Below are 26,351 nucleotides of genomic sequence, written 5' to 3'. Positions count from 1 at the left end.
GGGGGGAGGGACTTCAGCATCTGTGATCTTCTACCCGCATTTGGCTCCACGTATCTGGCAGGATGTTATTTGGGTATAATACTTTGCACTGGCTTAGCCAGAAGGAATCTCCTTAATAAATGTGGGGGAATGGTGATGTTGTTGTTCGCAGACTGTTATCATAAAATGGTTGTCTGGCTCTGGAAACCCATGGAGGCAGTGAGCTTCCGGAAGTCTCTGGGTCCACTTTCAGACAGCAGTGCTGCGAATGGCCTTGTTGGCCCCAAAGATACCCATTTGACAAGGACTGAAAAGGTGATGGCTCCCAAGGATCTCCTCCTCCCACTTCACCAAGTTTTCCCTCTTTATCCCCACATCCCTCTTGTACTTTGTCGTCTCCCTTGTAAGTTCTTTAAGGCAGAGCTCTCCCACCGTCTATTCTTTAAAGCGCCATGCACGTTGATAGGTTATGAGAATAAAAATCGACAGTGAGGTAGATGAAGTAAGAAAGAAACGATGGGCACAGCTGGCGGTTGTCTTTCTCAGCCTGGTTGCAGCTTCCGTCGTGTTTGGGTGAATGCATTATGGCCAGTAGCATTTGCAAAGACATCCTTTTCTGCTGCCTGTTCCATTTTGGACATGCCCCACAGCAATGTCATAAAAAAGTAATATTCCAGCTCCTGCCCCAGACTGAAGCTTCCTCTGCTAAGAAAGTCTTCAGTAGTTTTTTTTCCTTTTGTGCCCTGGAGAAATTAAATACTGTAGGAACAGATTTACTTTAAATGATTGAAACACCAAGGATTATAATTTCCATAGGACAGACTTCCGCACATCAAGATGACGGGTTTCCTTTTGAAGGCACTGAAGACCTTTTGGTGGTTGGACTGGCTGTGTGCTGGGGTGGCAAGGATGCTTATTACATCTCGTTGCAAGAGAAGCCACCTGAGCAGGCTGGTAAGGAAACGCACTGACCCGTAGCCCCTTCGTTACACTTGCTAGAGAGTTGTGGGGGTTTTAGTGGCAAGCATAGCAGATACAGTTTACCAGGACCGAAGCAGGATGACAAAGTAGCACATCTTTTCTTAGGGGCCTTGAAATGTTGATGCAGCTGGGGGAGGGGGGGAATCTTACATATGGCCCAGTTCCAGGATAAGAGATGCAGCCTAGGAAGACAGACCAACAAAGAAACTTGAAGACTGGGCACCCTCAAAGTCCCTGGGAAGTAGGGTGGTTTTAGAAGGGAGAATAGTTGGGGACTAGGGATCCTGGGTGGGAGAGGCAGAGGAGAGGAAACGGGAATTTAAGGAATGAGGGCGTGGAAGGGTAGGAATATAGAGACGGTTGTGTACTCTTGGTGAAAAGGGCAAATTAGATGACCCACAATAGCGAAACCACAGAGCGCAAAATGAGTATAAGCCTCTTTGAATACCTGTCACAATGACTGAGCTCACATTTGCTCCTATTGTTTTAGAAATCCATGCCAGTTTGGCGCCGCCTCCCCTGGATCAGAACCTGCCTGTAGCAGAGAGGCTGCAGCAACTTCAGCACTGCCTGCAGGAGTCCAAGAGAGTGTTTTCCCTTGCCACGTACGACTTCATTCAGCACTACAAGACTCTCTTAAAGGCTTGTGGCATCTCTTTGGCAGGCTGTTTCGAGGATCCAAAGGTTTAATACAGAAGCCGTTTGTACTGCTTGCTCAGCTTGTAGCCAGGCGTCCTGTGGGCCAATCTCCCCTCCCCGCCCCCCTTTCAGTGTAGCAAAGGGCACCTGCTGCCTGGTTTGCTTTTATTTTTCCATAATTTTTCCATAATGGTCTGTCTAGACTCCTGCACTTTTCACTCATTTCCCGCTCGTTTCCCCAAGTGATCTTGGGTTCAAGGGGCTGGAATAAGACATTGTCCTCATATCACTTCAGTGTTCAGAGGCAAGTCAGGTGTGAACTATAGAATATGTTCCATTTTTCTGAGATCTTGCTTCAGTATAGGAACACATGAATCAGCCGATCCATCCATTGTCAGTATTATCTACTCAAACAGGATTTCCAGTAGAGATCTTTCACATCACTTATTACTTGATTCTTTTAACTGGAGATGCCCCTCATAGTATAACATATTTTCTGTATATGAAAATACTCTTTTAAATTTTGGTTTGATATTTAAACCATTAACAGGCTGAATTTTCTACATGGTACAACTGGTTTATAGAATGCAGCTAATGGAATCACAATATAATGGAAGGAGAGTGAAGAGTGAAGAGGCAGGAGTGCTGGAATTTTAGGAGGACAATCAGAGTTCAAATCCATTTTCAGCCATAAAGTTTAACATGTAACCTTGGAACAGTCATTGCCCTCAAGTCTAACCTACCTCACCTGGTAAGGATAAAATGGGCAGAGGGAGGGAGCATGCTGAACTCCTTGGAAGGTGTGGGATAAACGCGATAGAAAAATAATAAAAACGATTGAGATGACTGAGCGGTGGTATGATAACCCTCTTCAAGTACTTGAAGAGCTGTTGTATAGAGGATGGCACCGAGTTGTTTTCCGCTGCCCCAGAAAGAACCAAGTTCCCTGCTTTCACTGTGTTCGCTACTAGATTTAGGCCTTCACGGTACGCAAGGACTACATGAATTCGACCACCTCCACAATGCAGCAGCCTCACCAATTGTGTTTGTGTCATCCTTTATTGTCTAGGCAGTAACAAGAATTCTCAAATTCAATCCAAAGTTCTTTCAAGTATTTAATGGTCCTCCTAGAATCCAGCACTCTTTCCTCCAAGCCTGGCTTTATAAGAAGGACTAGTGAAATACTGTCGCCTTGTGTCTTACGGTCTGCTGTGTTTCCTCGTTCCAGGTGGCCTGCTGGCTGCTGGATCCTGGGTCTAAAGAGCGCTCTCTTCATAATCTGGTCACCAGTTTCCTTCCCCAGGAGTTGCCTTTGCTTGATGGGATTGGATCAGGCCAAGGAAGGCAGAGCCTGGGCCTCAGCGCCAGCGCTGGTGGTTCTGGGCGATACAGGGCAGCTGTAGAGTCCGTGCTTGTTTTCCACGTCATGGATCAACTCAACGCTCTGTTGAGCAAAGATAACTTGCAAGGTGTGCAGCTTCTAAGGGGCTGATATTTTATGACTTTGGGGGAAGTATCTTTAAACAACATTAGTATCTGTGATGAGTTTCGTGTGGGCATTTTTGTCAAGGGGAGTTGTCCCCCACAGCAATTCCTCTGAACATCTTACACACCTAGTGATGGCAGTGTGAACAAACAATCAGTTCTTTCTGAGTGTGATACAGTAGGTAAATTTTGCCCTCGTGTATGTTTGGGTAAGTGATACATTTCTCTTTGAAGTGGGCTAGTGACCTGACTTGGTGATTTTTTTTTAAAAAAACCCTTTTCCTAACTCTAGTGCGGGAGCGGGGGAAGCTGTTTAAAATCCTGTCTGACTCTAAGGTCATTTTCCAGCAAAACTGCTCTTCACCACTAGAACTATAAACTGCTCACTGTATAGAAATTCCCTGTGCAATATGTGTCACATATTATCAAAGAAGCTGTTAAAAAGGCTCAGTAAATGATGCCACAGGTAGCAACATTGGGAGGGGGACAGCTGAGGACAGCCTTTGGGAACTTGGAGATTGCTTTCCAAATCCAGTGCCTGCTCCCCTTGCTTTACTTTCTCCTCTGGCTGCCAGTCTGGTGTGAAATCCAGCTTGGTGTAGTGGTTAGTGTGTAGGAATAAAGACTGGGAGAACCTGGGTTCAGTTTATCAGGGCCAAACTACACAAGACGCCCGGCACATCTTGGGTTCTCGCAGGTTTGCCTGGGGTAGTGTACTTGGGCCAACAGCAGGATGGGAGGGAAAGAGTCAGTGAGGGGAGCCCGAAGCTGCCAGGTGGCTAGCAGCGACAGAAGGAGCTGCTGCCACCGCTGCTAGACTCGACCATCCCTTCTCACAGAGAGGGGAAAGAGACACAATACAACGGATCCTCCCTGCCCAGCAAACAAAAATTCACAACTGCAGTCAAGCAAAACTCAAGGGCATTCTCTCAATGCACTGCAAGGAAACCTGTTTCCATATACGGCCGTTTCTTTGTGGTGCACTAAGAGAATGCCCTTGAGTTTTGCTTAACAGTAGTTGTGAAATTTCATTCATTTTGGTGAACCAATCTATTGGCCCCTGACATGAAACAAGTTTGACCACATAGCTGGCCACTTGTGTGGCAGGGGAGATCTTAGGCCTGTCAGTCTCAGCCTAACGTATCTCACAGGGAGTATAAAATGGAATATAAAATTGAATATAAAATGGAAGAGTGGAGAATGAAGTTGTAAGCCACTTTGGGTTCCTGTTGGGGAGGACAGTGGGGTATAACTAACTAAATGAAAAAGTACAAGTACCGTTTTTACTGTTAGCTGCACTTGCTAGTTGTTCTTAGGCATCTTATTCTGAGAGCAGAACCACAAGTGACAAAAGGCACAGGTTGGACACTGGTCAGCTTCCCTCAAGTTTTGATGGGAAATGTAGGCCTCCTGGTCTTGCAGCTTGACTCTCTGACTGCTGTCCAATGGACTTTTCAACTGTCACTTGTCCAGCATTCCGCCAAGCTGCCTACATTTCCCATCAAAACTTGAGGGAAGCTGACAAGGGTCCAACCTGTGCCTTTTGTCACTTGTGGTTCTGCTCTAAGCTTTTGATATAAGAAGCAAATGAGAAATATTGATTTCAGGTGGGGAAAAAAGTTTGACCTGCAGATTGTGAGTAGGCAGAATGGTACCGGTTTATATTTGCGGGGGGAGGGTTTTTTAAAATTATGAATGGAAATTGGCATTGTTTAAAAAGGAAGGAAAGTGTCAGATGTGAAAAGTAATTCCCCTTTCATCAGGTTTTCCTCACGAGGAGGAGGAGGAGAGGAAAGGCCTGGATCAGCTTGACAAACGCTGGATTTCCTTCTGCTTCACAAACACCAGCATTTTTTCTTATTGTTCAAGTGACCTGATGTTCAGTCCTACTGTGTGTGTTGTGAACTAATGTTGTATCTTGCACCGTTTATGTCACTGTTGGTTCCAGATATTTTTCACAAAGTGGAGATGCCAAATCAATACTGCTTGGCTTTGCTGGAGCTCAACGGCATGGGTTTTAGCAAAGTGGAGTGTGAGACTCAGAAACACGTCATGCAAGCTAAACTGAATGAGATTGAGAATCGGATATACCAGCTGGCAGGCCACCCTTTCTCCTTAACCAGTCCTGATGACATTGCTGAGGTACTGGTGTGACTTCGCGGGGTTCGCGGGTGGCAGCACCTTCCTAACAGAATAAATCCCTTCAAATTATTATAACTGAGTCAAAGTCTTGATTGGGAGCATACAAATGAGGAGCTTCTATAGACTCAGCGGGCAACTCCGGACTAATAAGAAAGAGGCAGACTTTCATCATTGTAACTGAAACAAATTAAGCAGTTTATTAACAGAGAGAGAGAGAAAAACAAGAAGAAATTAGTAAAGGGATAAAAGTACATGGGAATACAGCTGAATTGGAAGTCTTACAGTTATATTTTGCCTCCAGACACAGACTTCTGCCTTTTTAAATTTAAAGTGAAGTTACTAAATTATTCTAGGCCTATAAAGCAGTTACCATTCAAAGGCCCAGGACTTCAGGATAGCTCCAGTGGATCTTCAGCCCAGCTACCTAGCTGCTTGATCCAATCTTCTGCCTTTTATTTATTTCTTTTGACCAGGGTGGGAATAAAGGTAGTAAAGTAACATCATTTTGTTACATTAGCACCCTTGCCTTTTCCAAAAGGATGAAATGACATATTCTCACAACATCCCTAGTGGTACCCAAAACAGGGCCCCTTCTCTCCTCAGATATCACTTGATTTGGCTCCTCAGGGTTGGCATGTTTTGCCCTATTGGACTTCCTTGCCGTCTCAAGTTTGCTTGTGTACACTTTAATCTCAGGCTTTCTCATGCTCTTTTTCATCCTCAGCCGCCCTGTTAAATCTGGCGTCTTCATGGATTTATTCTGTGCAGAAGTCTTTAGAAGTACACTTTTTTGATATAGTTCTAGGAGTTTTTTGGTGAAGTTCTGCATAGTCTAGCTCCAAAGGTCAGCATGTCTGCGATACGGGATGTGCTTTATAGAATGCTATTGGTCCTTACTCATCCTCTGTGGTGTTTTTCCCCACCATTTGCAGAAAATCAGTACATTATAGCAATCTCCTTGCCTTTTCTCCATACTCCCACTGAGGTCCATACCTTTTGTGCTTCAAGGAACAGTGGAAAGTCACTAAGATGTTCTCAATCTAAAGATAATCTTTTAAACTTCAAAATACGTTGGCTGTAACATTTAGAATAATGCACTTGAAAATCCACCCCCCCTCCATTTCCCCCAAATCACCAAATTGGGATTCTTTAATTCAAGGGAATTATATTTCTTCATCCTATAATAATGTTCTGTAAAAGTAAAAGTAGAAGGCACTGTTGGCCTATCACAGAAATCTCCTGAACATCTACCCATATATGGAAATTGCAGTTCTGAGTGATGTCTACTGGGAACTCTCTGTCTAGGGCAGTGATGCGCTTGGTGTTTGGAGAGGCAATCAGCGGGAGGGCTCCTAGTGCCCCTTCCCCACCGGCAGACCTCCTGAGGACACCTGGTTTTTGGCCACTGTGTGACACAGAGTGTTGGACTGGATGGGCCATTGGCCTGGTCCAGCATGGCTTCTCTTACGTTCTTATGTCTGAGCCGTGCCTTTAATCAGCGCGACGTATAGTTATGCTTGGAGGCAAGTCTGCAACATTCTTACAATTTTAGGTAATCCTAATCCAAAACTACTTTCCCTCGTGCTGAAGATGTTAAAATTTTTAAAAGATATTTACATGTCTGTAATTATAATGACAAATAGACAAATGTATTGTATGTGGCCATAGGCAAGTTAAAAACATATTTACAGCTCTAAAATTTTAAAATCTCTAAAATTACTTCTATCTCTAAAAAATCACATCCAGATATAAAAATACATTTCATTTCAACAGACTGCTTTCTTAAGCACCACATTTGCTCTAATTTTCCTGGTGGCTAAAACAAAAAGTGCCATCCTGTTGGAAACAATGGGATCCACGTCTGACAATATAAATTCCAGTTTGTAATTATAATGGAGTTTAGTGTTCCCTGAGAAGCAGGAGTTAAGGATCAGACTCTGTTTAACTGTCCCTTCTTACTTTGATCAACTTAAGCGTAGTACTCCTTAATAAGCTTTTTAATTATCTGGCCGAAATGATGCAGTATTGATAAAGATCCAGAGGAGTTAGCCGTGTTAGTCTGTAGTTGAAAAATAATAAAGAGTCCAGTAGCACCTTTAAGATCAACTTTATTGTAGCATAAGCTTTCAAGAACCACAGCTCTCTTCGTCAGATGTATGAATATTGATTAAGATGGTTCAGTCTCCACTGTGTTTCTATTTAGTCTACCTGGCTGATGTTTTGGCTTCTTCCAGGTATTGTTTTTGGAGCAGAAATTGCCACCAGATGGCGAGCCTAAAGCACAGCGAGGCAAGAAAACGTTAGGCTATACAAGAAGGGCAACCAGAAATGGGAATCGGATCAGACTGGGCAAGCAGTTCAGCACTACCAAGGTACAGTTTTTTAGCAAAGGCAACTTCTGACCCCGAAGTAGCAGCTGAGAGGACTACATGAGGTAATTCACAGACTGTCAGTATTGTTATGCTCTTATAAGTCAGGGCCTTGGAAGGCAAGTGTATGCAAAGTCCATAAGAGGAATTTTGAATGGCTAGGTAAGGGTAGATAAAGAGAAGAAAACAGATAGGAATCTTGGAGTCCTGTAGGCTCTCATTTGCCACCTTGGTTGAGGCCTTCACAACAAAACAATACACTTCTGACTCTGGCACTTGGAAGGGAAAGAATGTGGCAGAGGAGGTTCAGATCCCCCAGTCTGCCATGAAGTTTGCTTGATGACCTTGGGCCAGTCATGCTCATGGGGTTTTTATTGAGGGTAAAATGGGAAAGAAGAACCATGTGTGCTACTCTGCACTTTTTGGGGGGTGGGATAAAAATCTGCCAGCTGGCTCCATTATTTAGCTGGGCTGTCTTTTATTCAGTCTTTCCATACAGCAATTCTAGCACTTTTCACCAAGTAGATTAACTTGTTAGTCATCCACGTGTGGAACTGCTCAGAGACAAATAAGAAAAAGTGGTTGCTTATCTGTGATTTGGGAGGTGCGCACCTTTCCTTTTCACTGCAACATCTCTTTCACACTACCCTTTCGGAAGGGGCTGCTGGCATGGGAATGCCTCTCTTTGCTTTGTCCCTCCCTCGTGGCGCACTCGCAAGGGGACAGAGTTCCCATTGGGAAGAGATTTGAGGGTCAACATTTTGGAGAAAGCTTAAGAAATTTCTGGAGGTTCTACTACATTATTATAGAACCCATTTGTGTCAGTTACAGGTTAGCAACCTCTTTTTCCCTGGTATTGCCTGATCTTGTGGAAGGATCTACTGTAACCTCTCCAGCTCCGCTGCTGTTTGGATTCACAGCACTTTCGTTGCTTAAGGATAGAGATGATACAGGATTTCTTCTGTTTTATGAAGAAGATCTATTTGAGAATTAAGAAAGATTTCCTTTAAAATGCTACGAGTAGAAAATGCCACTGATTTTCCCAAAGGGATAAAGCAATCCAACCTTTTCCCCCTCTTCACCCACCATCAAGGCCAACTAGATGCCCCTGGGAGCTTGAAAAGGGCAGGAAAGCCTTATTGTTTGGCTCCAGAGTCTGACCGCAAGGCTATTGCTAGACCAAACCTCCATGGATTCATTTAGTCAGCCTTTAAAACCAGAGTGCAGCATTTCCCAACCAAAAGTGGGTCACAAGGCCTCTGCAGGTGGGTTGCCAAGTAGCCCTCCCCAACAGCTGCTCCTGCACCACTTTTTCCTTTGTATTTGCTTGTGGGATCTTTCTCTTATGCCTCCCAGCTGTAGTTGCCACTGGTAATAAGCACTGTCAAAAATCAAGAAACTCTTACTTCACTGTAAAAAAAAAAGCCTTTGAATGAGGTCGTAATAGGAACTGTGGAAGCAGCTGGGAAGCTGGGTGTTACTGCTTCATGTTGTTCAGGGCGGAAGCACTTCTTCACACAGTTTGTGGCAGTCAGTAGCGTGGGATGTGAGAGTGGTTGCCTGTTGATGTGGCTTTAAAGGGGGGATTAGAGGGAGTAATGGAGAAGGGGGTGGTCAAAGGCTAGAATGTACCCTCCATATACAAAGGCTGTGTACTTTGAAATACCACTTCCTTGGGGTTCATAGTGGGGACAGCTGTGTCCTCTGTGTACCAGTTGTTGGTTTCTCAAACAAACAAACAAAAACAGACTAACATGGCTACCCCTTTACAATGGCCACTGTAGAAATTGGGGTGCTGAACAAGATGGATGCCAAGTTCATAGCTTGCTTAGGGTGCCAAAAAACCTACACTGGTCACCACACCAAGTAAATTTGGACTTCGGGGTCACCATACCAAAAGGGTTGGGAACGACTGAGTTAGTAGTTATTATGGCTACATCCTGTGGTAGTGAATTCTAGAATTTAATGTTGCATTGTGTGTAAAGAAATACTTGGTTTAATTCTAGTACAGTTCCTGGCAGGGGAGCAGGAAGGAGAAGTTCAGCAACCCAAGGTCTCTGCACTGGCTCCTGCCATGTGGGGAGCGCATGCTCTGGTTTTCAGGAACCGTCTACCGCTGGCCACCCTGCCCCACAGACTCTCTAGCCTGAGTTGGGGGGTGGGCAATATGTGCCTGGCTGTTTTTAGAAATCTATCTTGTTATTAATGCTGCTAAATTATTGATATTGCTGCTAAATTTTATTATATTCATTGTACATTTTAAAATGCTGTGACCTGCTGTCCACAAGCTAACCAGCCTGGGCCAGAGCACTCTTCACTAGCCTGGCTGAGCCACATGGTATACAAAAGTGCAGCTTGCACAGGGTTTGTGTGTTAAAATGTCATATAGAAATTACAAGAAGACAGAAAGGCAACTCACGGGTTTGCTCCGCCATTGATTTTTATAGGATGCTTTGGAGAAGTTGAAGGCGCTGCATCCATTGCCAGGCCTGATTTTAGAATGGAGGAAGATCACCAACGCAATCACCAAAGTGGTGTTTCCCCTGCAGAGGGAGAAGCGTTTGAATGCCGTATTGGGAATGGAGAGGATCTATCCTGTTTCTCAGACTCACAGTGCTACAGGTGACAAGTGTTATCTCTTTGCACAGGTGGCTGGATTGCCATAGAACTACCAGAATATTTACTGTTTACTTGGGGAGGGGGACTTACAGCTGTCAGATCTGTGGCTAAATAACAATTGTAATCCAGTCTACCTTCTGCAATCAGACAAGAGTCCGTTGTTTCCAAAAGAGATTTACTGAAAAAGCAATCATTATAGTCCACTGGCCCAGACGCAATATCTGGGTTGGTACACGTGTATTGTTACGAATGGCAGGCAAAGCATGAGGTACAAAGTATCAGATCCCAGCAGACCCAACCTCCCCCCATAGTTCTCAAAACAATCTCTTTGAAGCTGAGAAAGTGAAAGTTTCCCAAGGCTGGAAAAGTGATAGCCAAAACAATCCTCTTCTGTGAGATAGTTGCTTGGAACATCTTGGCACCTGTGAATAAAGCACTTAGAGTACTGAAAGAATTAATATGGAGTCTCTCTTGTTACCTGCTCAGAAATAACATCCTAACTTTGACAACAGCTTCCCCCCATCCTATCTGCCGCTTCCCACTGAGAGGTCTAATTTTTTTTCTATACCTGAAGGAAGTTCAACCATAACTGTGGAAATTAAGGTCTGTCCTGCTAGCCTGGAGACAGGCCTTGCGTGTGGGTTCAGATGAATTGCCAACATTCCTTTTTTCTGAAATATCACTTGTTTGTGGTCTCTGAGGCATATTTATTAAATGTTAATGTTTTCCTCGTTTTATAGTCAAAATTGCATTGCATTTTGAACCTTGGTGGTCCATTCATCAGGCATACTAATCAATACACGCAAACAATGTCCAGTGCAGTGTATTGGTTTTATTGTTATGTTGAAGCAAATACTTAAGTTGCTTCCCACCTTTTGTGGGGGGAGATATATTTTGAACAAACAAGAGGAGACAAATGCTTCACAACGTAAACGTGGGCTTAAATGTCAAAGGGCAGTTGCCAAGGAACAGGGTTTATGTGACTTCTTCCCCTTTCCTGCCCTGACTTCTGGTCTTTATTGCTATCTGTCCATATTTTTTTTATTTATTTTTGCAAAGAAAAAACAACAACAGCAACAAAAACCAGTGATATAATGCTGATCTATACGTAAGTTTCTATAGAAGGTCTCCAAATCTCTAAAAACAAGTCCATACGCAGTTGTCTATAAGCGGCACATTCAAATGTTGCACTCAAACTATAGATAAGTTGAGGTACAATATTTATTTTGAGTGTGTTTATTTTACCCCATAATGACAGGTTTAAAGTCGCTCATCTGTCCAAATTCAAGGATATATCAGCATTCAACTTGTTAAAATTCAGTATAATCATGTACTTAATAAATTCTTGGAATCAGTATTCCAAGATAAGTAATGACATCTGGGCAATATCAAAATGTCCATCAGTAAATACATTCTGTGATATATTGTCTCCCACTGGTATCAATTCTGATTTTTCCAGTTAATTGAATAACCCGACAAATCATCAAAATTATTATCCAAGCTCATTAATAAGGGAATGAAATACTGAGGTTCTGAGATAAATAATAAAAGATCATCTACATATAAAATAATGTTTAAAAGTTATGTATAACACCATGTATTTTATTTTGTCTAATAGCACAGGCCAGAGGTTCCAAACATAAATTAAAAATAAGAGGAGAAAGGGGACAATCTTTTCTAGTACCCTTCTCAGCAGGAAAGGATGCAGAAAAATGCCATTGGTCTCTGCCCTAGAGCTGGGGGACAAATACAAAATTCTAATCCATTTCAAAAATTCATGAAGGAAGCCAAATTTAGTCAGTGTGGCAAGAGTAAACGTCCAGTATATTTTGCCAAAAGCCTTTTCAACATTGAAAGAATAGCAACTTGATCAGATCTCTTTCTATTTAATATATTATCAACAACCAACCAGATTATCACAACTCTGCCTACCTCATATAAATCCAACTTGATTTATCCAACTCATCAACCTAGTCAATGTCCGTAATAAACACTGACTGACTAGTTTTTATTATTTGCCATTATATGAATTTCTTGTAAAAAAGCTACATCAGCACTGAGTTTTCCATTTAGAAATAGCCTTTAGTGCTTAATAGTGTCCCTCAGCCCTTTAACATTCCATGAGATCACATTGAATGTAAACCCAGAAAATAGTGTATCCAATACAAAAGCCCATTTGCAAAATATCACATAAAGAACCTTATTATAAATGAAATACTTGTTAAAAAATAGAAAAGAAGTACACGTCAAAAATTACTAATTTAAACAGAATCAGTAAAACAATAACTCTGTAAATTAACCACCAGCTATCCACCAAAATAATACCCACACCATAACAAAAGTGGGGGGGGGAGAGAAATAGGGGGGAGGGTTAAAAAACCTTTTAAAAATTAAAAAAAATCTTTGCTCTTCAGAATACCGGCCACTCCCCTCTTTGTAGTTATGTGGACCATATATCTGTCTAAAATTTAGAGATTATTAGAAAAAAATACACATGTACACACATACACTAAGAGACACACAAAGAACATGGCAATGAGCCCAAACTGTTATCCCTAGTCTGACATTATTCCCAGAGAACTAAAACAAAACATAACAAACACAAGAGAAGAGAGGGAGAAAAACACTTATTTGCAGCCAAATTCATTTTATGTGTATAAAAAGTCCAATATTTTCCGGATGATCACAACAAACTATTTATTTATGAAAGGTCCTTTTAAATCTTGCAGTTGTTGAATCAAATTATCAATTGCCTTGTTGCTAGCAGAAAGTTGTTTTAGTTGCTCAAATTGTTTTTCCAGCGGAGCCCTCATTTTTTTCAGCAAAGGAATTAATTGGAGCTTCAACACCAGCTGGCGGGGGGAACACCGGTCTTTTTATCCTTCCCTTTGTGGCTCATAGTTTGAAGATTATAAGTCCCCCTCATCACAGGATGATGGTAATGGAGAGTGCCGTCAAATCACTTATGGCAACCCCTAATGGGGTTTTCAAGGCAAGAACAGAAAGGAAGCACAACAGCAAATGATGGCACATTACCGCTGCATCAAACGTCCATATTCAAAGTGCCGCACATGTTCTCATTCAAATGAAACCGCTCATTTTTTTTACCTTAATCTTTACTGAATACTTAATAAGGGTAGTTAAAATATAAAACCAGTACAAGTCTCAGCAGTTATGAAGCATTGAAAATAATAAAACTACTTAAGCTAGCTATCACAGATGGTACCTGGAGCTGAGCTGGAATTCCACTCCAAAACATGCAGTTGAGTAGCTTCAGGGCTTTCCAGACCCAGCAGCCTATAGCTTCTTGGTAGAGTCACTGCAGGTGCCCACACAGATCCGTAGGCTGCCTGAGCACACAGCTGAAGCCCCGAGAGCTGAAGCACACAAACACCAAAGCACCCCCAAGCTGGGAGGGACCCTAGGCCAATTACTGATTTTTGGATTGCTGTACCTCCTGACTGACGTTAACTAATAGAAAGCCTAGCTGCTGGGAACTTTCCAGAGCTGTTACATCAGTGCTCATTTCTCCTCCCTCCAATCTCTGAAATTAATTAGCGCCTCTTTCCTGGCAGAGCAGTCTTGAGAAGATAGCTGGAAGAGAGCTTCTCTGTCAAGGTTAGATTACTGCAACTTGCTCTGAGCAGGGCTGCCTTGATCCGAAAGCTACAACTGGTCCAGAATGCAGCAGCACGGGCCCTCACCGGGACTCCTGTTAGGATGCATATAAGACCTATTCTGTGTCAGTAGCACTGGCTCCCAGTCGAGTTTCGGGTCAAGTTCATGGTATTGGTTATGACGTTTAGCAGACTGGGACCAACATACCTGGGGGACCGTCTCTCACCATATCTTCCCCAGAGGGTACTTCGTTCTGCTGACAAACACCTTCTGGTGGTCTCTGGCCCCAGGGACATTCACCTAGCCTCAACCAGAGCCAGAGCCTTTTTGGCCCTGGCATCGACCGGGTAGAACTCTCTCTCTATCGAAACTAGGGCCCTGCCAGACCTGTCACAGTTCTGCAGGGCCTGTGAGATGGAGATGCGCCACCAGGCCTATGGTTGTAACTGAGGCTTGGTGAACTGTCTGTCTGTCCCCACCCCTCGCTGTGATCTATAGTACACCTGTGATTGACATCACGTATCATCTGCTTGGGGGTGTGTTGTGAACATTGTTAGCCCTCTTGGGTAACCTGGTTTTAACTTGATAATGTGATTGCTTTCATTTTTTATGCACTGTATTTTAAATTTTTTATTGTTAATATATTGTTGTAACCAGCCTTGAGCCCACTTGCTGGGTGGGCAGGTAAAAAAATCAAATTAAATTAAATTGCTGGCAGGACTGAGCTGTTAACTGTCCTGTTAACCCTTGATGGAATAGGACTTCCTTTTCAGATCTTGTATTGAAATATTTTCTGCCTGTGCAGTCATTCTGAGTGATGTATGTGATTCTGCTTCACTCCCTGCTTGTTTTTAGGGCGAATAAGCTTCAGAGAACCAAATTTACAGAACGTGCCGAAAGACTTTGAGATTGAAATGCCAACCTCGGTGGAAGAGAGCCCAGCTTCCCCAGGAAAACGTAATAGATCCAGTTTCCTGGGAGGCAGGTAAAAGTGAACGGAATCACCTAACTCTGTCTTAACTTTCATTCTGCTGTCCGGTTAGGGTATGACATTTGAGGTGGGATCGACTGTTCAGCTGCATGGCAAAAAGGGTGAGAATTTGCAAACAGGAGCTCTGGTGAAGTTTGTTTAATGCACTTTGCAGCTCTTTGTATAAATTAAAAATACTATTTTTCATTATATTCTTTGGAGGAAGAGGCTCGTAAACTTTTTTGAAGCATGTGAATTAGACCTCTTTGCCTTAGCATCTTGTAGAAACGACTTGGAGCCAGAACATCTGTCTGCCAGGAACCCCTGCTCAATTACCTATTAAATCTATACTGGAATGTCTGTCAACAATTAATACTTTGGGGGGGGGTTACCCCATTGCAGACACTGAATTTAGTTCTGCAGGTTTTATTTCACTTTGTGCAGGAATCTATTCTATTGAAATCAGTTAAATGACATCTTTTTTTTTTAATTATTGCACAGAGGTAAAAAGCGTTGTATCTTAGCGCATGAACCTAAGAGTCCAATTGAAGAATTGCTGAAGGAGAAAAAAGTTCCATTTTCTGTTAGCATGAGGCATGCCTTTGTTCCATTTCCAGGTAACACCTTGACATCTCCTTATTTCCCTGGCAGCTTATTAGGAGGAGGTGGGTAGGGGGCATGGTCTGGATTATCTAAGAGTCCCTCTACATGAGACATCTTACACAGGGATGCTGAAGTGCAGGGAGATGCAATGTTATCTCGGAAGTGTAGTTAAAAAGGCAGAGGCAAAGCTCTGTCAATTTCACCTCGCTACAGGAGAGTAGCTTAAAAAGACAGAGCCAGTGGTGATCACTCCTCAGAGGGTTTGTTAATTTCATCTTCACCTCTCTGAAGGTAGAGGGCCGGCTCTGCCAGCTCTGTCTTTTTAAACTACGCTTCCCGACTAACATTGTGTCTCCGTACACTTGAGCATCCCTGTGTAAGATGTCTCGTGTAGAGAGACTCAATATATACTAGGCGAACATAATGATTTTTTTTTTGATTTTTTTTATTTTTCATAACTACAAAACACTACACAGCACTACACAAGACTATCACAAGGAAAGGGGAGAGGGAAGGGACAAAGGGGGGTGGGAAAAGAAAAAAAGAAAAAAGGGGGGGGAATGAACTACAAACACTAAACACTACACTTCAATGTTTCCCTTCATACTGTCATAATACAAAAATAGCTCCATAGGATAATGATGGAGTGGTTAATCATACAGAGAATAAACATTTCAAATTCTGATTAAACTTTCCTCCCCCTTCTAGGTCCCGGACGCAATTCTCTCTGTGTAACCGCTGTTGCGGTGCTCTCCTCCTCCTCCCCCCCCCCTCCGGCTCCTCCTTTTCTTCGTTCTCGGTGCAGCAGAGTTCTGGGTTTTTATTCTCAAAATCCTTTAGTTGATCTTCTGATAATATCTTATAGGCCTGATCTTTATATCTGAACCATATTCCTTCCGGGAATAACCATTTGTACTTTATTCCATGGTCCCTCAGAAGAGCTGCAAACTTTTTATATTTAAAACGCCGTTTCCGGACTAGAAATGGAACGTCCTTCAAAATCTTGACTTTCAAACCCATAAAGTCCAAATCCGCATTGTATGAGTTATATAGGATGGTGTCCCGAATCTTTTTAGATGAAAAGTCAATAATGATCTCACGAGGCAACTGTCGCTTTGTTGCATATTTTGAAGAAGCCCGACGGACCTCCAAAATGGCGCTTTTAACCTCTTCTTTAGTCGTCCTCGCGGGTGTCTCCAATAGTTCCGAGACCACCTCCCACAGATCCTCTTTTTCCTCCTCTTTCACGTTTTGGAGACGCAAAATTGTCTGCGTTCATTCCATCTGTAGCCCGATCAGCTGGTTCTCAACCAGCTTCAGCTCCTTTTTTGTAGCCTTCACAAGTGACGCACTTTCCAGAGCAGACTTCTCTGCCCCCCCCCCGCTGCTGCCTTAATGGTTTTCACTTCGCTTTCAATTAAGCCCACCCTTTGATCAGTTTCGTTCAGCTTGTCAACAAAGGGTTTTATGGCTTCCACCACCGCCCTGCGCACCAACTCTTCGAGCGACTCCCCCTTCAAGGTAGCCGAGATTGACTTACCGAGAGCGGGACTTTGCTTCTTTGCTGCCATTTTGGGGGGGGGGGGCGCCAACAAAATTCTGGAACTCAGCGAAGGGGAAGAACGAGTCTTCTTCAGATCAACCTCTCCTTCACAAACGCTTGTAGAACAGAAGGGATTCGCTTGTTTACGGGCTTCCGCCTGTTTCTTTTATTTGCCGTTTCTCGTTGCCCGGCAGCACTCGAGGCGCCGCGCACGTCTGCCGGCCTCCATAGGGACAAACGGGCAATTCCCCCCCCCCCGCATTGATTTCGGGGAGTTCTTCCCGCCGCGTCCCAGACCCTGGCTCCCTCCCTGGGAGTCCTGGGGGCTAATCCTTGCGGATCAGCCGCCCAATCAGGGTGCCCGGTCGTTTCCTCCCGGACCAGCCGAGAGGAGCGTCCGGCATGGCTGAGAAAACGAAAACGAATCATGATTTTTTAAATTATACTTTTATTTACAAGAAATAAGTTGTAGAAACAGATAAAGGTTTTGTGTGGCATAAATAGTAAGAACAAAGGTGCAGCATGGATGGAATTAAACACTAGGTCTAACAATATTATTTTGTGCTCAAAGTGTAATTTATTTTAAATTATTCTGTTTCAACTGTGTGCTGTCTGTCCAGTCAGAATACCTGTGTGGACATTAATAGCTGGGAACAGTTATAAAAAGACTAATAAGTTACAATGACAGACATCTTCATAATAAAAAGCAATAGCCAACTTTATCATAAAGAGGAATGATGGAAGTAATTTCTCAGTTGTAAATATCTTATGAAATGAAGTTATGAATCTGAGTGATATTGAAAGGGATGTGGTTAAGGAAGAAAGGGTGGAGCCAAATGGCCAAGCAGAATGGGTGAGGCTAGAGGAGAAAGGGGTTGCACCAAAGAAGAATGGGACCCTGTTACAGTCTGTTGTCCCGGGCCCAAGAAAGCCTGGAACAGGCCCTGTATAGATATTTTTTAGCTATCTGGTTTTTGTTTTGTTTTTTTGCAAAGAGTTCCAAACTAATTTTGTGTCAGTGAGAATTACAAGGCATTGTTAATGGAAATGTTTACAAGCTTCTCAAATGTGGGCACTTGACAGCAGTCTTCCTTTGAGTGCTTCTTCACCTGGGTACTCTTGCTAGTAGTATCTGGAATAAGGAGAACACTTCTCCCTCTCTGCCCTTGCCCTGCATGCATGCCTGTGCCCATACTGACAAGCTCTTTCCTGAAAGTTTCTACTCTTCTCCAGTTAGGATGAAGGGTGTTTCCCTAACATGCTCATTTTCTATGTGAAAGAACATTTTTTTCTATGAGTGTTCAAATACGTGTCCTTTAGTCGGAGGTGGTACAGTCAAAAGCTGGTAAAGGAAAAACTGTTTCACATATGTGCATATATTGCACATATGTGCACCGACTCCAACATCACGACACCATAAAGAAACTGATGTGGTATCTTGTCTTAGAGGATAGTTATGTATATGTTAATAATTACGTTTGGGGATTTTTTTGGTGTGTAGAGCTGTGCTTAGTAACCAGACTTCTACATGTCCCTATAAGTGGATCATGGACAAATGATGGCTGGAAAGAATCTTGTTGAGGAAGAGGGGTACTTTCAAAATTGTGGTGGTTTTTATTGGCTGCAGGTAGTTTAATTTTGGCTGCCGATTACTCCCAGCTTGAGTTGCGGATCCTTGCTCACTTGTGCAGTGATAGTCGACTCCTCCAGGTCTTGAACAGCGATGGCGACGTCTTCCGAAGCATTGCAGCCGAGTGGAAGATGGTTGACCCAGAGGCTGTTGGGAATGATTTACGGCAGCAAGCCAAGCAGGTAGTGTCTGGATCACATCAAATAGTATTGGAAAGGGCAACATAATTTTTTAAAAGTGACTTTTGATGCAGGCTAGTGTATATTGCTCCCATTTAGCCAAAGTAAAAGGTCTCTTCAAAAAAAATCCGGGGCTTTGGTTTAAGCAAAAAAAAAAAAAACACCAACACTGGTAGGAATCAACCAATATATTGTGAGTTAACCTGGCTGCAGAAAGGGTGCTTCGTGAGTAGTTTTAGTTACTGAGAGGGGTGGTGGTTCAGTCACAAAGCATCTCCTTGGCATGTAGAAGGACCCCAGTTCGATCCCCGGCATCTCCAGTTAAAAGGACCAGATGACATGAAAGAGCTCCACCTGAGGTCCTGGAGAGCCACTGCCAATCTGAATGGACAATCCTGACCTCAGTAGACCAGTGATCTGGCCGTGTCAGGGAGCTTCATGTGGACGCATGCTTCACGTCAAGTGCTTCATCTCTCTGCAGCCTACATGACAGTCTCTCGCTTGAATTAAAGCGGCTGTATAGTCTGTGGGCCAGACCAGATGTCAGTATCGGGTAAGGTGGCAAAACTTCTTTATCCTTTTCTGAAAGGTTCATGTTTATGTATTATGTTTTCATGTGATAACACCTTTGGATTGGTCGTTTAAGCTTTTTATGATGTCATCAAGTGGCTGAATCCAATTTTTTTTCTAATTTGATCTATAACTCAATAAACCAAGTGACCAATTTTAAAGCACTGTTGGGAAACTAACAAATATCCCTAAAAATCGCGAATACTAATAATGCCTCTGTCCATTTCTATTTTTTTATATAAACCGTAAAGAAAAAGTCAGTTTCCTTCCACATTTAACATTTAATAAAATTTAACAGTATAGTGTTTTCCTAATCCACATAGTCACCTGAAGTATGTTATACTATCGTAGCTTACTCTTTTGCCTTTCCAGTGAGCCATGTAACATTGATTTGTTCTCCTGTAACTAACTGTGGAATATCAAAATGAATCCCTTTATGCTGTGGCTCCAAACTAAAATGAATTAAACTGGGTAAAACTAAAAAATAAAAATACAATACTGCTTTCAAGGCTTCACTACCTGCCGCTAACTACTGTCGTCACACCTGAAGTACAGCTGGTGGCTTTATGTCCTCTTAAACAGTTAGGCGAATACCATAACAAAGATAAAATAAATAATGAAAACAAAGCAAAGATTAAAAGCAGACAAAACACTTTCTCTGACCAATGACTAATTGCACAAAATGGCTTCTCTCTCATAAACAACACCTGCCTGACAGATTCTCCTCTCAAAATGAGCCCAAAAAAGAGCAAAGAAAATAACAGCGGATCAGAAGAAACTCCTTCGCAGCAGCTTATTACGTTCCTACAAGTTAGGTTCTCTCCCCTGCCCCGAAGAAACAGAACCAAACAATAAGAAAAAAATCAAAAACACAAAATTAAACTAGAGGACACCAACAACAAATGTCCTGCCCAAGCAACCAGAACTGGAACTCATCCTGGATAAAAAAATCAAAAAGAGTCCAGTAGCACCTTTAAGACTAACCAATTTTATTGTAGCATAAGCTTTCGAGAATCTCGAAGCTTTCGAGAACTTGATTCTCGAAAGCTTATGCTACAATAAAATTGGTTAGTCTTAAAGGTGCTACTGGACTCTTTTTGATTTTGCTACTACAGACTAACACGGCTAACTCCTCTGGATCTATGATCATCCTGGATAAAGGCATTATTAGTATTAGTTATTTGTAGGATAATTTATTAGCTTCCCAACAGTGTTTTAAATTTTGAAATTGGTTATTTGGTCCATGTGTTATAGATCAAATTAGAAAAGGTAGGAACAATTGGGTTCAATCATCTTGATGACATCATAAAAAGTTTAAGCTACCAATCAGAATGCATTATCACATCAAAACATAATACATGGACATACACCTTTCAGCCTTGGTTTTGTCATTTTACCTTCCAGGGAGGATTCAGACTTGATTTGATCTAGTACCCACTTATTTGTCTTTTTGTACCTTGGTCACATCATGAGAAGACAAGATTCTCTGGAAAAGTCAATAATGTTAGGAAAAGTGAAAGGCAGCAGAAAAAGAGGAAGACCTAAAACAAGATGCTCGAATCAATAAAAGAAGCCACGCCCTCCAGTTTGCAGGATCTGAGCAAGTCTGTTCATAATAGGACATTTTGGAGGTGTCTCATTCATAGGGCCACCATAGGTCAGAGGCGACTTGACAGCACATAACACGCACACACACACCTTTCAGAAAAACACAAAGAAGTGTTGCTGTCTTACCTGATACCAATATACCAATTTTTGGCTTTTGGCCCTTGGACTAATACTTTGTTAAAATCTTTACAATCCTTCTCTAGATTTGTTATGGAATAATATATGGAATTGGAGCTAAATCACTAGGAGAGCAGATGGGAATTAAGGAAGCTGATGCTGCCCGCTACATCGAGTCCTTCAAATCAAGATACCCTGGTAAAGATTACTCCTGATCTACTCTTGCTGGTCCTCAGGTGCAGTAAGGCCATCTGCGTCTCTTTGTTTGCACTTGGTGGGATGTGAGGGTTGGACCTCCTCGCTCAACCAGAAGCCCCCCGCTTCCTCCATCAGAGCAGGAGTCCTTGATGTGCGAGAGGGTGGCACTGAGTCCCATGAAACAGACCTTCCTGCGTCCCCTTTTTTAATGACAGTCCTCTGTCACTTCTGACGAGACCCTGTTGGGAGGCCTCTCTGGGCAAAGAACCCTGGAGGAGGGCGACTGCTATGACCCCTCTTCAAGAGAGGAAGGAAGGGGGGACGGCCATGTTGTCCAAGCCATTCTTATCACATCCACTTCACTGTGCTTGTTGGACTTCTCACACACACACACCCGAGCAAAGTCCAGGTTTGGGTGGGTTGCGGAGAGCCTCTGTGGAATGAGAAGAGCAAAGGAAGATTCACTTCCATGGGCCTCTTCAGCTTGAGGTTTGTAGGTCCCACCCTGTGTGCAATAAAATTGTCAATATCCCAAATAAATGCTGTGCTCTCAAGTGATCCGTATGGTAGAGCTTCTCAGCCTTACTCCTCCAGTCCAAGGCAACAGACTTTAATCTCCTGTCACCACTAATGTCCAGAAGGGGGCATAGTTCTCTAATATTTCTCTTTATTTTCAACAAAAAGAAGAAAATGGCTCTTTGGCTTCTTATCCCAGAATCTCTCTGCACAATACTTCTTACATGAGGACGCTCAAGCGAAGGGAGACGCAGTGTTAGCCAGGATGTGTAGTTTAAAAAGACAGAATGGAAAGTTCTGTCAATTTCCCCTCTCTACAGGAGGGTAGTTTAAAAAGACAGCTGCAGAGATGCTCCTCAGAAGGTTTGTTAATCAGATGAAATTAACAAACCCTTTGAGGAGCGATCCAGCTCCTCATTAACTGGAGCGTCCTTGTGTAAGAAGTATCGTGTGGAGAGACTCCCACTTCCCGCTAACTATCAGCCCAAAAGATTCCCCTGTTTCTTTCTCCCTTGGCAATGTTGGACCAAGTTCGGCTTTTATGGAGGAGAAGCTAAAGTTACCACAGTGCGACACCAGTCTTATAAAGGAAATAATTGATTTGGCTTGTAATTAAAAGAGAAAAGATTTTTTTACCAAGAAAATACTCATTAAAAAAAAACCAGAAAATGGAAATACAGCAGGAAAGTATTTAGAAATGTCACTGCAAAGGTGCAGACTGCAGAAATAAGACGGCAGCATGGTAAAATTTTGAAACAAGTGGAAATATCTTTTAGTGGGAAGCGGTAAAACAGGCAGATGGGCAAACCCCTGTTTTGTAAAGATCTATGAAATCTTCCTTACGGCCTTTCCGTTTGAAATACCTTCTCGATGAAACAAAGAAGTTGTGTACAAACTAAATGGAATACTTTTGAAATACCTTGTGATCCGGATGTGCTTACACTATTGAGCCAGGTATTCACAACTTTAAAACGGCATTCATTGAATGTTCCCCTACTTCTGCAGCACCAGACAGCTTCCCACTTAGACGCCATCCCTTTCCATGGTCTCTTGTGACCTGTCACGGAAGCCTTCCTCCAGCCTCTTTGAGCCACTTCCATCAGAGAAAGACTCCTCAGGCTGAAGGAAAGCTTCCGACTTCAATGAGCACTAGAGTGGTCAGGTATGAGCCACTGATACGTAATTAAGAATGTTTGAACTAGTAGCAAAAGCAGGAACCAAACCAAGACCACTTGGTGGCTTTATAGGAATTCCGAAGTTCTTGAGAGAGACGGTGGAGAAGTGCAACCGGGTCGGATTTGTGCAGACTATTGTGGGACGGCGAAGATACCTGCCAGCGATTAGGGATCCAAACCCTTTCAAGAAGGCTCAGGTACGCTGACAAATGTTTTGTTCAAAATCTAGTTGAGGGGAAATTGCTAAATAACACGGTGCCTTTTCCCCCTCCCAGTGGTGTTGACCGTGTAGCTAAATGCCTGTACTCCTTCTGTCCTATGTTGCGTTTGCAGTTCTAGCCCCTGGCTTCTGCTTCTTCTGTGTTTTGGACCCCCTTTGTACTGTCCGGGCCTTCAAAGGCCAAGGTGCTTTCAACTGCCTTTTTCACACTGTGGGCAGCAGAAGGAAAACCGCAGCACGTTATCTTGCACGCCTGCAGACAGGATTCATTTAATTTATTGTGCTTCGTTTTTAATGTGCTTTATGAATGACTATACATTCTGACACACGGGAATCCCACGTGCATTCTCACTGGAATCGGTATTGTGACTGTGGAGTGGCCCTTAATGTTAATCCCCAAAAGTTCTTGTTTTCTAACAGGGCTACAAAACTTGGGAGCCATTAGGCCTTCTTGCCTTATTGTGCTCTCGCGGCTAATCCCGTTCAGCAGGATTGTGGTCCGGGAGCAGGATGGGGTCGTTGCAGAGTTCCCTCATCCTCTACGCTTGCCACTCCCGGGTTGTCTTTCACAGCCACTTCTCAGAAGGGTCCGCTATTGCAGCCTCTAAAAATTAATTATTGGTACTTTTCTGAAAGGCCTGATTTCAGGACAGTGGCCTTTGTGTTAATTAGTAGGGGTGTGCACACAAAATCCAAGAAATCCAGATTTCAGGGATCCCCAAAAAATCCAGGATCCCTGAAAACTGGAAAGAGAATGGGACTGCCTCTCGCCGTATATGCCCCAGAGAGTGCTGAGATCAGCTGATAAACATCTAATAGTGGGCCCAGGCCTCAGGGAGGCTAGGTTGCCCTCGGCCAGAGCCTTTTCGGTCCTGGCTCAAACCTGGTGGAACTCTTTATCGGTGGATACGCGGGCCCGCCAAGATCTTCTGTCTTTTCAGTGGGCCTGCAAGACTGAGATGTTCCGCCAGGCCTATGGTTGAGTCCAGCCTGGTAGTCATCCGGAAAGCCTCCCAGTCGGCCTCTTGTCAGGAGGGCCATCTGCTCATCTGGCCCCCCTATGTGAGCTAGAATGCAAACTGAATGACCTGTTCCCCCACTTTCTTCCCATCCCCTGTGTATGACGGGCAGGGATGGGTTGTGAGGATGGTTTTTATGGAGATGCTATGGTTTTGTTGTAAATTTCATATTTTTATTGCTGTAACCAGCTCTGAGCCCGCTTGCGGGGAGGGCAGGTTAGAAGCCTAATCAATCAATCAATCAATCAATCAATCAATCAATCAAGATTAGAAAATACTGGATTTATCCAGCCATTATTATCTATTGGGGAAACTATCCAGCAAAGGAGGGGTGATATTTTTCAAGCAAACTCCACCAGATTTTCAAGGAATCTACTCCTGACTGTCTGCCAAAGACCCCCCCAAGTTTCAGGAAGATTGGACCCAGGGCCCCATTCTATAGGCTCCTAAAGAAAGTGCCCAGCCACTCTCGGTTGTTTCCTATGGTGGAAAAACATCCACGCTGGCCCTCTGGCAGAAACACAGAGGCAAAATAGCCACTGGCACGCTCCCAAAGGCAAACTGATGCACGAGGCCCTGTTGCAACTTGGCCCAACTGAACAATTGTCAGGTACAGAAGCCAGGCAGACAAGGACAGCCCCTGCCTGGATTAGCCACTCACTCCCTGCCTCACTCTCCTCCTTCTCCCTTGGAAAAAAACCACAGAAGATGCCAGGGAAACAGCCAGCCAAGAGGCTGAAACTGCGTTTCCCATATTTACCTAGATTAACCCGAATTTATCCAGGGATCTTGACCTGGGGCACAGATTGGATCTGGGATTCTCTAATTCAATCCGGGAAAACTAGATCAGCAAAAATCCATCTTTTTTTTAACCTGGTTTCCAGACCTGGATCGCACACCTCTGCTAATTACTGGAACCAAAGAAGCACACATAGTTAAGGAGCTGGTTGTACTGTCTTGTTGGCATCAGAGTTCTGCTGTTTCTCTTACGCAGTTTTTATGATTCCCAGGCAGAGAGGCAGGCTGTGAACACTGTTGTCCAGGGTTCTGCAGCGGATATCGTCAAAACAGCCACGGTCAATATTCAGGCCCAGCTGGAAGCTTTACCTTCGGCAGTAAAATCTTACGGACATTTGGAGAGCTCAGTCCAGAAGAAACGGACAGGTACGCTTTTTCCTATGAGTTTGTATTTGGTAGCAAGCAAGACACCTGCATGCAGGTAGATGGGAGATGCAGGCCCTTTGTGCTCTCTTGCATGCCGCTAATATGCACTAATTGACGAAAGGGTCCTTGGCTCCAAACCCATTATTCCCACAGCAGGAGGCGGCAGGCTGACAGTGGATTCCCCTGTTGCTGGTTGGTCTGTCTTGGAGTCCGTCCCATCCCTGTAAAATACTCTTTAGGGCCCAGTCCTCTTTTACGTTCTACCGCTCATACCTCTAAGAACTTTAGAAAGGAAAGCTTTTGTTGCATTTGGGACCCTGTCTCATCATCATTGGGAGGATCCAGTTTTAGTGATAAAAGTTAAGGCTGAAGAACATGAAAACTCTGCTCCGCATCAGCAGCATGGGCTTGAGCTCAAACCCAGAAATGGCTGCATGGGCCAGGTAGCCCAGGTGGCCTGCCCCATGAAAGTACCAACCGGACAGAAATTAAGGGTTAGAGAGGACACTTGCCAAGGCTCTGGATATAATTGGGGGAGCCTTTTCTCTAGTTGCTCCAAACTGCTGGGAAGGTCATCATAGTGCCCCACCAAGCAAGAGACACTCAGAAGGCAGAAATCCTTAAATCTGCCTCGGGAGGTGAGAAGTAGAGCTCATCTGCCCTCATCTGCCCTCCCCCTCCACCCTCAGTATCTCTAGTTTGCATGGTGTGAGCTTGTGTTGCTTTTCCTAGTGTCATGTAGGCCTGCATCCATGCCGTGGTTACGTTACGTGCCCTCGCTGTGTTCTGCATTTTGTACTGAGAATGATGCCATTTCTGCCACTGTTGTATTCTGCATTGTGCACTGCATTTTATGTCAAGTCAAATACTGTACCTTATGCATTTTAGGAAGAGGCTCCTGAGAGTGTCCAAACTACTAATCTTAATTACCAAAGGAGCTAGCAAGCTCTTCCTTATCTCTAAGAAGTATGCACTTTCATTTCTGTGTGGCCTTGGCTGAGAGCTGG

At 43.5% G+C, this 26,351-nt stretch overlaps 1 protein-coding gene across 1 annotated transcript in view; it reads left to right on the top strand.

Moving 5' to 3' along the window:
• Positions 1–26,351, top strand: part of POLQ (DNA polymerase theta) — a 70,878-nt gene that overhangs the window by 40,474 nt on the left and 4,053 nt on the right. Inside the window, exons 17-28 of the mRNA XM_055002111.1 lie at positions 796–933; positions 1,451–1,644; positions 2,828–3,068; positions 5,033–5,226; positions 7,461–7,598; positions 10,043–10,217; positions 14,688–14,817; positions 15,304–15,419; positions 18,576–18,760; positions 21,139–21,250; positions 23,014–23,138; positions 25,191–25,344. Coding sequence (XP_054858086.1) covers positions 796–933; positions 1,451–1,644; positions 2,828–3,068; positions 5,033–5,226; positions 7,461–7,598; positions 10,043–10,217; positions 14,688–14,817; positions 15,304–15,419; positions 18,576–18,760; positions 21,139–21,250; positions 23,014–23,138; positions 25,191–25,344 — 1,902 coding nt within the window. The remainder of the gene's footprint in view (positions 1–795; positions 934–1,450; positions 1,645–2,827; positions 3,069–5,032; positions 5,227–7,460; positions 7,599–10,042; positions 10,218–14,687; positions 14,818–15,303; positions 15,420–18,575; positions 18,761–21,138; positions 21,251–23,013; positions 23,139–25,190; positions 25,345–26,351) is intronic.

Source organism: Eublepharis macularius, chromosome 18, assembly GCF_028583425.1.
Source record: "Eublepharis macularius isolate TG4126 chromosome 18, MPM_Emac_v1.0, whole genome shotgun sequence".
Lineage (NCBI taxonomy): Eukaryota > Metazoa > Chordata > Lepidosauria > Squamata > Eublepharidae > Eublepharis > Eublepharis macularius.
Note: the sequence above shows the minus strand (reverse complement) of the source record. Positions and strands in the feature narration are given on the sequence as shown.